This window comes from Aethalodelphis obliquidens, unplaced genomic scaffold (genome assembly GCF_003676395.1).
Source record: "Aethalodelphis obliquidens isolate GAN/ISIS:26980383/991018 unplaced genomic scaffold, ASM367639v1 scaffold23, whole genome shotgun sequence".
Classification (NCBI taxonomy): domain Eukaryota; kingdom Metazoa; phylum Chordata; class Mammalia; order Artiodactyla; family Delphinidae; genus Aethalodelphis; species Aethalodelphis obliquidens.
Genome location: NW_020837967.1, coordinates 10,765,372 through 10,778,934, shown reverse-complemented (window position 1 = coordinate 10,778,934; position 13,563 = coordinate 10,765,372). Strand labels below are relative to the sequence as shown.

The following is a 13,563-nucleotide window of genomic DNA, read 5'->3' as shown; positions in this document are numbered from 1 at the left end:
TTGGGAACATTACTGCCAATTTTACAGGAATAAAAAACATTATATTTATTGAATAAGGAAAAAAAATCATTAAATCTCAATAAAACACTCTTCATAATATTTCCTTGTTTGACATTTGTATCTGTAAAAAATACAAAAGAATTTTAGCAATTTTATAGTAAAATATTTCCTCCAATACTGGGAATGAGATAAACGTGTGTTATCACTATTTCTACTCATTTTTGTACTGGCAACCATAGTTCTTACAAAAAAATAATAAAACTTGTAAGCATTCAAAGAAAGAAATAAAACTCATAAATTGCAGACGATGTAACTGTGCAGGTATGTAGTCTAAAAGAATCTGTAGTCTACAGATAAACTCTTAATCAACTGGATTTATTAAAATTACTGAATATAAAGTAAAAATGTATAAAACCCAGTTTTATTTCTGTATACTAAGAACACAAAATTAGAAAATGAACATTTTTTAGGAATGATGAAATTTTGTATTAGCACCAAAACAAATAAAAAATCTAGGAATAATTATTTTTTAAAGATATGCAAGACTTCTGTCTTCCACTTTGTCTTCCATGTGTAAAGAACTTGGAAGTCCTCACTTCTGCACTCCAAACCAATAAAAGCTGAAAAAACTGACAGTCAACAACTCTTCTTAGCCCTGTCAGAGAATTGAAGTCACAGGTCAAACTGCCACTCTCAATCTGTGGAGATAGATGAATACTGAAAATTACATACTCCTGGGAATAGAAACCAACACTGGAGCCAGCAATTAGGAGGAAAACTTAAGAATAATTGAATAATTGCCAGAAACTGAACATGAACTAGGTTGAGCAATAAAAAAATTCTAGGACACAGCCCTGGATATGCCATACACTTTCATGAAATTTGCCTCCAGGAGCCCTACCAGGTACCTTAGCTGAGTATCAGAAATAAAATCTACTCATGCTTTCAGCAAAGGGAGGAGAAAAGTAAACATTTGAAATACACCAATAGCATTCTTCTTAACAAAGGCCTGCCTTCAAGAAAAACTACTTTACTAGAACCTAACAGATGTGAGGTAAAGGAAATACCAAACTCCAGCCTCTTGGACTTTAAACATTGGGGAAGGGAGATATCCAAGTCCAGCCCTCTTTAACCTTTCTGTCTAAAGAATCTTGAAGAATCAAGAATCTAGAAGAATCAAGAATCTTGTTTCTGGGGGAAACAAGCTGAGAAGCAATTGTGAAAGTCACAGACCAGAGGAGACTGCCAATAAAAGACAGAGATCTAATCATAGGATTATAGAATGCTTTTCTACTCCCTCATACCTTACCACGACTTCACCAAGGCCCATGGATAATGGGTTACAGATGGAAAAACTGCAATTCTCAGCTTCCATTAAAGAAGTATTTTCTAGGGAAAGCCAAAGACAATAGGGGAGACCAAAAAAGGAAAATAAAGGAAATTTTAGCCTGTGACACCAGCTACAATAAAACAGAAAACACAGTCTAACTCGTCTCCAGTTGAACATAAAACATCATAACAAAACTGTATATACTTCAGTTCTTTTACCTGATATATCATGTCTAGCTTTAAACAAAAAATTATAAGGCATGATAAAAGCAAAACACACAGGCTGAAGACACAAAGCAAGCATCAAGACCAGATGCAGATGTGGCAGAAATTTTGGAATTTTCAAACTGGGAATTTAAAATAACTATAATACAATAAGAGCCCTAGTGAAAAAGTAGACTACATGAAAGAACATATACATAATGTATGCAGAGATTAAACCTCTAAGAAATAATCAAAATGAAATGTTATAAATCAAAAGCACTATAACAGAAATTAAGAATGCCTTTGATGGGCTCCAGTAGACTGGAAACAGCCAAAGAAAGAAATCAGTGAACTTGAAGATATGGCAATAGAAACTTCCCAAACTGAAAGGCAAAGAGAAAAATAACGAAAAAAGTGGAACAGAGTATTTTAAAAACTGTCAAAAATCAAAGGTATGATTTCAGTGAGCCCAGACTCTTGCCTCTTCCCATACATAGAAAAGCGCTAAATTCCTTAACTTGGGTCATCTGGTTTTCTTTAATTAACAATAATCTTGAAGTTCAGACTACCTGCCCTTTGTTACAAAACTTCTATATAACCTAGCTCCCCACCTCACCTCCTCGGAGCAGTTCTCACAGGGTTACTTGAAATGCTGCCTCCCAGGCAGCCACTATGGAAAGCAGTATGAAGTTTCCTCAAAAAAGTTAAAAATAGAACTACCATATGGTCCAGCAATCACACATGTGGGTATATATCTGAAGGAAATCAAATCACTCTCTTGAAGGGACATTTGTACACCCATGTTTATGATATATATACACATATATGTATGTATGTATATGTGTTATACACACACACACATAATCTAGCCATAAAAAAGAAGGAAATACTGCCCTTTGCAATGATATGGATGAAACTGGAGGGCATTTTGCTAACTGAAGTAAACCAGACAGAGAAAAACAAATGCTGTATGGTATCACTTATATGTGAATCTAAAATAAGAGTCAACTCATAGAAACAGAGAGGAGAATGGTCGTCACCAGGTCCTGGGGTGGTAGGTTAAATGGAGAGTGGTTGGTCAAAGGGTTCAAACTTTTAGTTATAAGATAAATAACTTCTGAAGATTTAATGTACAGCATGATGACTATATCCAGTAATACTGTGTTGTATACTTGATACTTTCTGAGAGTAGATCTTAAGCATTCTCACCAAAAAAAAAAAAAAGAGATAGTAACTATGTAAGGTCATGGATGTGCTAATTAACTGGATTGTGGGACTCATTTCACAATACATATGTATATCAAATCATCATGTTGTATACTTTAAATATATTACAGTTTTTTGTCAATTATACCTTATTAAAGCTGTAAAAAAATAAATACATGCACAAAGAGGCACGCACACGCACAGAAGGTAAAGGCTTAGAGAAAGATATACATGAGTAGCTATATTATTACCAAAGTAGACTTCAGAGCAAGGAAAATTACTAGGAATAAATACATGCATTAGGTAATGATAAAGGAATCAATTCTTCAAGAAGACGTAACATTCTTTAATGTGTTTATACCTAACAATAGTGTCTCAAAATACATGAGGCAAAAACTGATAGAACTACAAGGAGAAATAGACACATCCATTATTATAGTTGGAGACTTTAACACCCCTCTATCAAAAATGGACAGATCCAGCAAGCAAAAAATATCAGTAACAGCAGTTGAGTTCAACAACACCATCAATCAACTGGATCTAACTGATGTCTATTAGAATACGTCCTGCAACAACAGAAGGATACATATTGCTCTCAAATTCACATACTCTGCTCACAAAGATAGACCTCATTACAAAACAAATTATACCTTGAAGATTTTAAGAAATAGAAATCACAAAAATTATGCTCTCAGCCCACAATGGAATTAAACTAGAAATCAATCATAGAAAGATAGCTGGCAAATCCCATAATACTTGAAGATGAAACAATACACTTCTATAGCACATGTTCAAAGAAGTATCAAAAGAAATAAAAAATATTTTGAAGTAAGTGAAAATGAAAATACAACTAATAAAAATTTATGTGACACAGTGAAAGAAGTGCTTAAAAGGATATTATAACATTTGATGCATATATTGGACAATGAGAAAGATCAAAAATCAATTATCTAAGCTCCCTTAGTAAACTAGAAAAGGAATGGCAGAAAATATTTGATAAGATGGACTTGTTTAAAATTAATACTTATACTCTGTGAAAGACACTTTTAAGAGAACAAAAAGACATGCCACATATTGGGAGAAAATATTTACAAAACACATATCTTAAGAAGGACTTGCATTTGAAATATATTTTAAAAGATTGAATTCAACACTTAAAAAAGAACCCAATTTAAAAACTCTCAGAATATCTGAACAGACACCTTATCAAGGATGATGTGAAGATGGCTAAGTGTGTGAACTCATATGTCATTGGATAAGTGCAAATTAAAACAACAATCAGATACCTAATGAAACACACCTAGGAGAATGGCTAATCCAAAACACTGACGACACCAAATGCTGTCAAGAAAGTGGAGTACAGGAACTTTTGTTCATTCTTGTTGGGAATGCAAAATTCTATACCCACTTTGGAAGACAGTTTGCATTATTTTAAAGCTCAACGTACTCTAACCATACAATCCAACTGTTGTGCTCTTAGTATTTACCCAAATGAGTTAAGGTCTTACGTTCATGCAATAACCTGCATTAATGTTTACAGCAGCTTTATAACTGCCCCAAACTGGAAGCAAACAAGATGTTTTTCAGTAAGTGAATGCATAAACAATCTGTGGTACATCCATATAATGGTACATTATTCAACAATAAAAATAAATGGACTATCAAGCCAGGAGAAGACATGGCAGAAACTTAAATGCATATTGTTAAGTGAAAGAAGCCAGTCTGAAAAAGCTGTGTAATTTCAACTGTATACCGCTCTGGAAAAGGTAAATCTATAGGCAGTAAAAAGATCAGGAGTTCCCAGGGGTTCAGGGTGAAGGGGGATAAATGGTTGGAGCTCAGGGAATTCTTAATGTGCCAAAGCTATTTTGTAAGATACTGTAGTAGTAAACACTTGACATTATGCATTTATCAAAATGCATAATGTACATTTATGCATTTATCAAAATGCATAATTTACATTTATGCACATTATGCATAATGTACTGTACAAAATAAGAGTTATCTCTCATGTAAATCATGGGTGTTAATTATTAGTGATGTATCAGTATTGGATTATCAGTTGTAACAAACGTATGATCTAATACAAGATGGTAATAATAGGGAAACTATACCAGTGGAAGCGAGTGCAGAACTCTCTGTAGTTTCTGCACAATTTCTCTGAACTCCTAAATTGCTCTAAAAAAACAAAGTCTATTAAAATGTTCAAAAAGATGTTCAGAGTCTCAACACAGCAAACTGCAAAACATTATTTAGAGAATTTTAAAGAACTAAATAAATGGAACTATATTCCAGGTTTATAGATTAGAAGACTCAATATTTTGAAGAACAAATTTCTTGAAAATCTGTGTATTTAATGCAGTCAGTATCAAAATTTTAGCAATAATTTTTCTAAAAATTGACAAGGTAATTCTAAAATTTATATAGAAATGCATAGGGCCAAAGTAGGAAATATAATCTTGACAAAGAAGACTACAATTGAAGGATATAAAGTGCCTGGTATCAGGTATTATTATAAAAATACAATAATACAAGCAGTTTGCTACTGGTACAATGATAGATAAATAGACTTAAATGTATTGAAGACAAGAAAATATGTAACAACAGTAAAAAAAATATTCTTTTCAAAATAATTCTATTCATATGCATATTATAAAATAATAGGCCTCCTAGAAAATGCTATAGGAAAATATGTTCCTGTCTTTGGACTAGATATTTTTTAAACAGGATACAATTGACACTAACTATAAATGTAAATGTTTTAAAACTGGATTTAATCTTCAGAATTGTATCCATTAAAATACACCATTAAGATATTTAAAAAGCAAATGACACTCACCATTGCAACAAAAAGAGTAAAATACTTAGGAATAAACCTACCTAAGGAGGTAAAAGACCTATACTCAGAAAACTATAAGACACTGATGAAAGAAATCAAAGATGACACAAACACATGGAGAGATATACTATGTTTGTGGATTGGAAGAATCAATATTGTGAAAATGACTATACTACCCAAAGCAATCTACAGATTCAGTGCAATCCCTATCAAATTACCAATGGCAGTTTTTAAAGAACTGGAACAAAAAATCTTAAAATTTGTATGGAGACACAAAAAGCCCTGAATAGCAATCTTGAGGGGAAAAAAATGGAGCTGGAGGAATCAGACTCCCTGACTTCAGACTATACTACAGAGCTACAGTAATCAAGACAATATGGTACTGGCACAAAAACGGAAATACAGATCAATGGAACAGGATAGAAAGCCCCAGGGATAAACCCATGCACCTATGGTCAACTAATCTATGACAAAGGAGACAAAGATATACAATGGAGAAAAGACAGTCTCTTCAGTAAGTGGTGCTGGGAAGGTAGCTACATATAAAAGAATGAAATTAGAACACTCCTAGCACCATACACAAAAATAAACTCAAAATGGATTAAAGACCTAAATGTAAGACCGGACACTATAAAACTCTTAGAGGAAAACATAGGGGAAACACTCTTTGACATAAATCACAGCAAGATCTTTTTTGACCCACCTTCTAGAGTAATGGAAATGAAAACAAAAATAAGCAAATGGGACCTAATGAAACTTAAAAGCTTTTGCACAGCACAGGAAACTATAAGCAAGATGAAAAGACAGCCCTCAGAATGGGAGAAGATATTTGCAAACGAATCAACGGACAAAGGATTAATCTCCAAAATATATAAACAGCACATGCAGCTCAATATTAAAAAATCAAACAACCCAATCAAGCAATAGGCAGAAGACCTAAATAGACATCTTTCTAAAGAAGACACAGATGGCCAAGAGGCACATAAGAAGCTTCTCAACATCACTAATTATTAGAGAAATGCAAATCAAAACTACAATGAGGTATCACCTCACACCGATTAGACTGGGCATCATCAGAAAATCTACAAACAACTCCTGGAGAGGATGTGCACTGTTGGTGGGAACGTAAATTGATACAGCCACTATGGAGAACAGTATGAATGTTTCTTAAAAAACAAAAAGTAGAATTGCCATATGACCCAGCAATCCCACTACTGGGCATATACCCAGAGAAAACTGTAATTCAAAAACACACATGCACCCCAGTGTTCATTGCAGCACTATTTACAATAGCCAGGTCACACAGAAGCAACCTAAATGCCCATTGACAGACGAATGGATAAAGAAGATGTGGTACATAAATACAGTGGAATATCACTCAGCCATAAAAAGGAATGAAATTGGGTCATTTGTAGAGATGTGGATGGATCTAGAGACTGTCATACAGAGTGAAGTAAGTCAGAAAGAGGAAAACAAATATCATGTATTAATGCATATATGTGGAATCTAGAAAAATGGTGCAGATGAACCTGTTTGCGAGGCAGAAATAGATACAGATGTAGAGAACAAACATATGGACACCAAGGGGGGAAAGCAGGGGGGTGGAGGAATGAATTGGGAGATTGGGATTGACTAATATGTATAAAATAGGTAACTAATAAAAAGAAAAAGAATTGGCTGTTCATCCACAATTCCACAAAGTAGAAACTCAGCAGGTAGTCTATGAAAGAGCTGCAGTAAAGGTTTAGCACAAAGGGAATTATTCTTTGTTGCTGTGGAGTTAAACTTTAGCCTTAAATTCCTGGTTTGTTAAAATAGTTTCAGTACTTAATTTTCAGGGCCATGATTGATCAGTATGTTCCCTTATAAACTGAGTTTTAGCTAGCCAGTCCCAATGCTGTAAAGAAAACATTAAAAATAAATCATTTCAACCGTTAAGAGAAAAAAAAAGCAAATGACAGAGTAGGTTTGCAGCACAAACATCCAACAGAAAGCTTTCAACCAGATATTTAAAGAATTTCTAGCATAGAAATAAATTGAAAACCCAATAGAAAAGTGGTCAAAATCTTAGACATGTACTTCACCAAAGAAGATATCTAAATGACTAATAAACATTTGAAAATTATAGCCCTATTAGTAATCTAGAAAATTGGAGTTAAAATCATGAAGATACTATGACATACCATCATTGAGCCTAAATCAGAAAGAATGACAGAATCAAGTCATGATAATGTAGAGCAACTATTACAGAACTTTCAGAAACTGCTGGTAGTAGTATAAACTGATACATGCACACACTGGAAAACTGTTATTTCTACTCCTTATTGGGAACTCCAATAAGATTTATGGCTGACTTTTCATCAGAAACTATGGAGAGCACAAGGCAATAGGATGGCCTATTCAAAATGCAAAAGAAAAATAACTGTCAACCCAAAATTTTATATCCAGCGAAATTATCTCTCAAAAATAAAGGTGAAGTAAAGAGATTTTAAAACAAATAAAAAATTGAGAAAATTCATTGCTAGCAGATTCACTTTATGACAACTACAAAGGAAATTCTTCAGGCTGAAAATTTGAATCCCCTAAAAAAGAGACTGGGTAAAAGTAATTCTGTAATTATAAAAGGTAGTATAAATACATATATGTAAAGAAATAAAGCAATAATTAAACAATAATTAAACATAAATAATGTTAAGTTTTAAAAATGACTTTATAGCTTATAGGTTATTATATTTATAATACGTATAATAGCAGTGCAAAAATGTGGAGGAGGGAATAATGGTATATGAGGGTAGCATTTCTGTACCTCACTGGAATTACTGGAATTTACTTAGTATAATTCTGATGTAGATTCTTTTTTCATTGTGAAAAAATTGACCTATAACATTGTGTATTTAACATTTACAAGGTGTTGATTTGATACATTTGTATATTGCAACATGATGACCACCCTAGTGTTAGCTAATGCCTCCATCATGTCAGATAATTATCATTTCTTTTTTGTGGTAAGAACATTGCCTAGTCTCTTTTAAAATTGACTGTGGTGATGGTCATACAACTCTGTGAATATATCTTTAAAAACATTGAAATGAACACTTTAAATGGGCAAATTGTATAATATGTTATATATGTTTTAAAACTAGCTCAATGAATGCCAAGAATAGGATAAAAAAGGATTTCAAAAGTGGGAGGGTATGATAAGGGAGAAAACTGACTTTTACTAGATAATACATTTCTCCAGCACATACTTTTTAATTGCTAGTACTTAACCTAACCTTCCCTCAGATGCTGTTTTCATTGCCTCTTGTTTATTTAAGTATTCTTTGCTTCCTTAATTCAAATGAGCAAGTCCTTCTTACATATACCAGTTGCAGAAAGAACTAGAGAAGCTAAAATATTAACTGCTAATATTCCCCAGTTTTGTTTTGCTATAGATCTTATTACTTTCACAAAATGTTGCTACTTAAGTATTGAAAAGTTGTTCTGCCTAATCTGACACACCTGTTTCATTTTGGTAATGGTGCTGCAGCAGGTAACCACCTCTACACAGATTGCACAACCTTTAATACTTACTGACTCATCCATTTCTCTGAAAAAAGACTTCCATCTGGGTATCTTAGTCATGACAGGTTTCTAACTTCAGGTACATGTTCTGCTAGAAACAAATTCACCACAAAATTTTAGACCCAATAGTTGATCATTTCTAATTATTCCTTTTCAGTATAAACTCTCCTCTAATAATGTTCATGTATTTTTCTTGTAATTGGACCTAACTGCAGTTACTAAATCAAGCAAAAATTTTAAATGACATAGGAACTCAAATGGTAAGAGACCCAATCTCAATCCAGGTACTTCTACAAATTTAACCATTTCTTCCTCCCAAGCAACAAGGTCTACATGCTGAAAGGACTTGGGAGAGCACGTTTTTTCAATCTATAAAACATTCTGTTATTCTTTTCCATCACTGATGCCTACTTTGTTTATGCTTAAGTAACATAAAAAGGGCATTAAAATATTCCTGGATGAGTCCAAGTATTTCTGCTCTGTGGTAAATTTCCATGGCGACCCTAGTTTGCAACATAATCTGAGGAAAAAACTGTTATATTCCACATTACTGGGTATATATCCCTACAGTATGATTATGAGTTTAATGTACACTTAAGAGTTATATTATTATCATAACTCTCCCAGATATTTTAATTTAGCATAAGAGATAGCATTGTATGGAAAAAGCACTGGTTGAAGAATTATAAGTTGGAAGGTTGTACATCAAGTTTGTCATTATCTGGATACACAATCTTGGTCAAGTCATTAACATCTCTAAGCCTCAATATATGGAGGCTTAATGATTGCTAACGGCCATTCCAATTCTAAGGTTTAATGATTCTTCAACCCATATAATCCATTATAATGCATATTTATTAATAACAAGGCTAATTATGATAGTACCACACATGGGGCTTTCTTGGTGGCGCAGTGGTTGAGAATCCACCTGCCAGTGCAGGGGACACGGGTTTGAGCCCTGGTTCAGGAAGATCCCACGTGCCACAGAGCAACTAAGCCCATGAGCCACAACTGCTGAGCCCATGTGCCACAACTACTGAAGCCTGCACAACTAGAGCCCATGCTCCGCAACAAGAGAAGCCACCACAATGAGAAGGCTGTGCACTGCAATGAAGAGTAGCCCCCACTTGCCACAACTGGAGAAAGTCCACGTGCAGCAACGAAGACCCAACACAGCCGTTGTGTGTGTGTGTGTGTGTATATATATATATATATATATATATATATAAAAGATAGTACTGCACATGAACACACAGACACACACTCATGTGTTAGGGTTACTTTACAAAGTGTTTTGATATCTGTTTATTTCTATCGAAATTGATCTAGAACCCTTGAAAGATACTGTTGGAAGACGTATATTAATGGCAGAAATGAAGATACAACCAAAGAGTGTCCCTGGTAAGTCTAATCCTTCCAAGTCTAATCTTTATGGTTTATTTACCTTCTTTGGAGTTTATGTATGAATTTTTTAATGATAAGAGTACTTGTATATTATTATTATATAGGTAAAGTCTTCGTGATTACCCTCATAATTAATTGTACTGTGGTATTTACTAGAACTTTAAAAGTTAGCTAGACATTTTGATTTTTAGAAATGAGCCATTTAAAAATTAAACCATAAAATTAAATGCTATAGTGGCCTTAGAATATACTTGATGCAAGTATGTTCAGTTCTGTTCTAATCTTTTTCTATTACTGGCTTAGATAGAAGGAAAAGGAGAAAGGTTTCCGGATCAATGTGATAAGAACAAGGGGAATTTAACAGATAGTTAATTCATTGGTTACCATTTCTCTCTATTCGATGGAAATATCAGGTATATTATCCTAACTCATCTGTGGTAGAGTCATTAGTTGTGTTACGTAGTTCAGAGATTGTACTACAGCCTTTACTCTTGTAACAGTGATAGGCACACTGCCCTTGACTTCTGCTGTGACACCAAAAGAGGCAGACAATTTAACAGAGATGTAACGGAAAGAGACAAAGACAACACTCCTAAAACCACTATTATCCAAGGCTTTTTCCCTTGGGGAGCAACAGTTATGCTTTCAAACTGCTAAGGGAAATGACTTCAGTAAAATATTTTAGCCAAATAACTAAATATATAAACAAGAAAACAATAATAATATGCCCTGTAAGAGGAAGAAGTCAGTATGCAGAGATGCTATATTATATATCTAAAATATTCAATTTTCAGCATAAAATTATGGGTCATGTAAAGAAACAGTAAAATGTGACATATAACAAGGAAAAAGACATGCAACAAAAAACTGCCTGTGAGAATCCTAGATATTGGACAAAACTAAAACTAAACTAGACTAAAAAGCAGTTATTATAAATATGTTCAAAGAACTAAATGTAAACATTATTTAGAAGGAAAGGAAGGTCTGATAGTGTTTCATCAAATAGGGAATATATACAAAGAGAAATACATTATTTTGAAAAGGAACACATGTAAATCCAGGATTGAAAGTACAATAACTGAATTTTTTTAAATCCAGTAGGGGGTGTTCAGTTTTTAACACTGTCAGAAGAAAGAATCAGCAAATTTAAAGTATGGAAATATAGCATGGACAGCAGAGGCATTAAAGAGCAGAAAATATCATTTTAAATAATGACAGAAAAGAAAACCAGATATTATAAATAAAATGGTTAAAATAATAAACACTATATATACATGCTTTGTCTTCTCTCAGTTTCTCTGTGTAGCACAAAGTTATGTAAATAAATAATTTAAAAAACAATTGTAATAAATGAATTTATGTTTATATGTTTCATATATAAAAATGGGAAAAAATTATAAGAATTAAGTTATAAAGAGAACTATATATGTAGAATATGAAAATAACATTTCTAAATCTTCCTGGAATTTAATCTGTTTAGTATAAGTAGAAGTAGATTCTAAAATTGACTATGGTGATTGTTACACAGTTCTATGAATATACTGATAAGCATAGAATGGATGTTTAAAATGGGTCAATTGTATAGCATGTTACATGTTTTTTTAAAAATAGTTCAGCGAACTCCAAGCAGGGTAGGATTTTTTAAAAGACTTAAAAGCAATAAGAAATGTTGTGAAGGAGGAAAATTGTGGCTCTTAATAGATTAGGTTTCTCCACCCCATATCATTTATTATGCTCCTAGTTTTTAATTCAGTCTGCCCTCAAGGGCTGTTCTCACTGCCTCCCTGCTCACCTAAGGATCCTTTGCTTTCTCAGATCAAATGAATCAGTTCTTCTAATTATATCTGTTGGAGAAAGACCAGAGGGCTAAAGTTTGTCTGCTGATGTTCTCCAGTTATGTGTTGCTATAGCAGACATTACTTTCACAAATGCTGTAACTTAATTACTAAAAACTTGTTCTGCCCAATCCAATGTGTCTTTGATTTTAGTAGTGACGCCCCATATGGTCTTTACCTCTGTTTAGATTGCAGTGGTGATAAATTTGTGTTGCCTCAGTGATAGAGCATGTTTGAAGTATTCATGGGCTCAGCCATTTCTCCAAAGGAAGACTTTCAATCTATAAATTCTGGATATGACAGGTTCCAACTTCACTTACATGCTGTGTTAGAACCAATTTTTGCCCACACAAAACTTTACGCAACAGGTGACCCAGAGTCACCAATTCTCATTATTCCTTTTGCAATATAAAATTCTTTTAAATAAATTTTTTTCTGATATTGGACCTATATCATCATTTCTGAATCCAACAAAAAGTAAAAACCATGTAAAGACTCAGATGGAAAGGGGTACAATATCAGTGCTCACATTCCTGCAAATTACCCATTTCCTCCTGCACAGGGGAGAAAAGGTCTACATGCTAAGAGAACCTGAGAGGGTGCTTTATCTCTGTCCACAAATTACTTGTTTTTCTTTTCCATCAATGATGCCTACTTGACAAACAGTTGCATAACCTTAAAAAAAGGGAATTAAAGTGTTCCTGGACAAGTCAAAGAATTTCTGCCTCACAGTAAAATTCTGTGACTGTGATGCCCATTGTTTGCAATTTAACCTGGGAAAAAAATGTCATGTCTGGCCTCACCAGGTATATCTTTACGATATGAATATGCTTTTAATGTAGAGAAGAAAGTTACATTTATTAAAATAAACTCTCTAGGATGACTTAAATTTGCAAAAGACTTTGTATTTTATGGATAAAACCCTAGTTAAAGAATTATCAGGTATCAGTTTATGGATCAGTTTTGTTGTTACCTAGATTTGTGGCCTTGGTCAAATCACTAACCATTTCTAGGCCTCAATATAATGAGGCTTGTATGATTGCTAACGGCCCTTCCAACTCTAAGGTCCTGTGAGCCTACAGTCCAGGCATTTCATTATAATTGCTGTCCTATAATTTTAAAATGCTAATTAAAGGCGTACTATACACACATAAACTCACACACAAAAACACATGTTAATAT

At 33.5% G+C, this 13,563-nt stretch overlaps 1 protein-coding gene across 5 annotated transcripts in view; it reads left to right on the top strand.

Annotated features, from left to right (window-relative positions):
- The window catches only part of CCDC7 (coiled-coil domain containing 7), a 276,653-nt gene that overhangs the window by 206,368 nt on the left and 56,722 nt on the right, over positions 1-13,563 (top strand). For all 5 annotated transcript variants that reach the window (XM_027121767.1, XM_027121770.1, XM_027121768.1 and 2 more), the window contains one exon: positions 10,459-10,543. In XM_027121767.1, the coding sequence (XP_026977568.1) occupies positions 10,459-10,543 (85 nt within the window). The remainder of the gene's footprint in view (positions 1-10,458; positions 10,544-13,563) is intronic.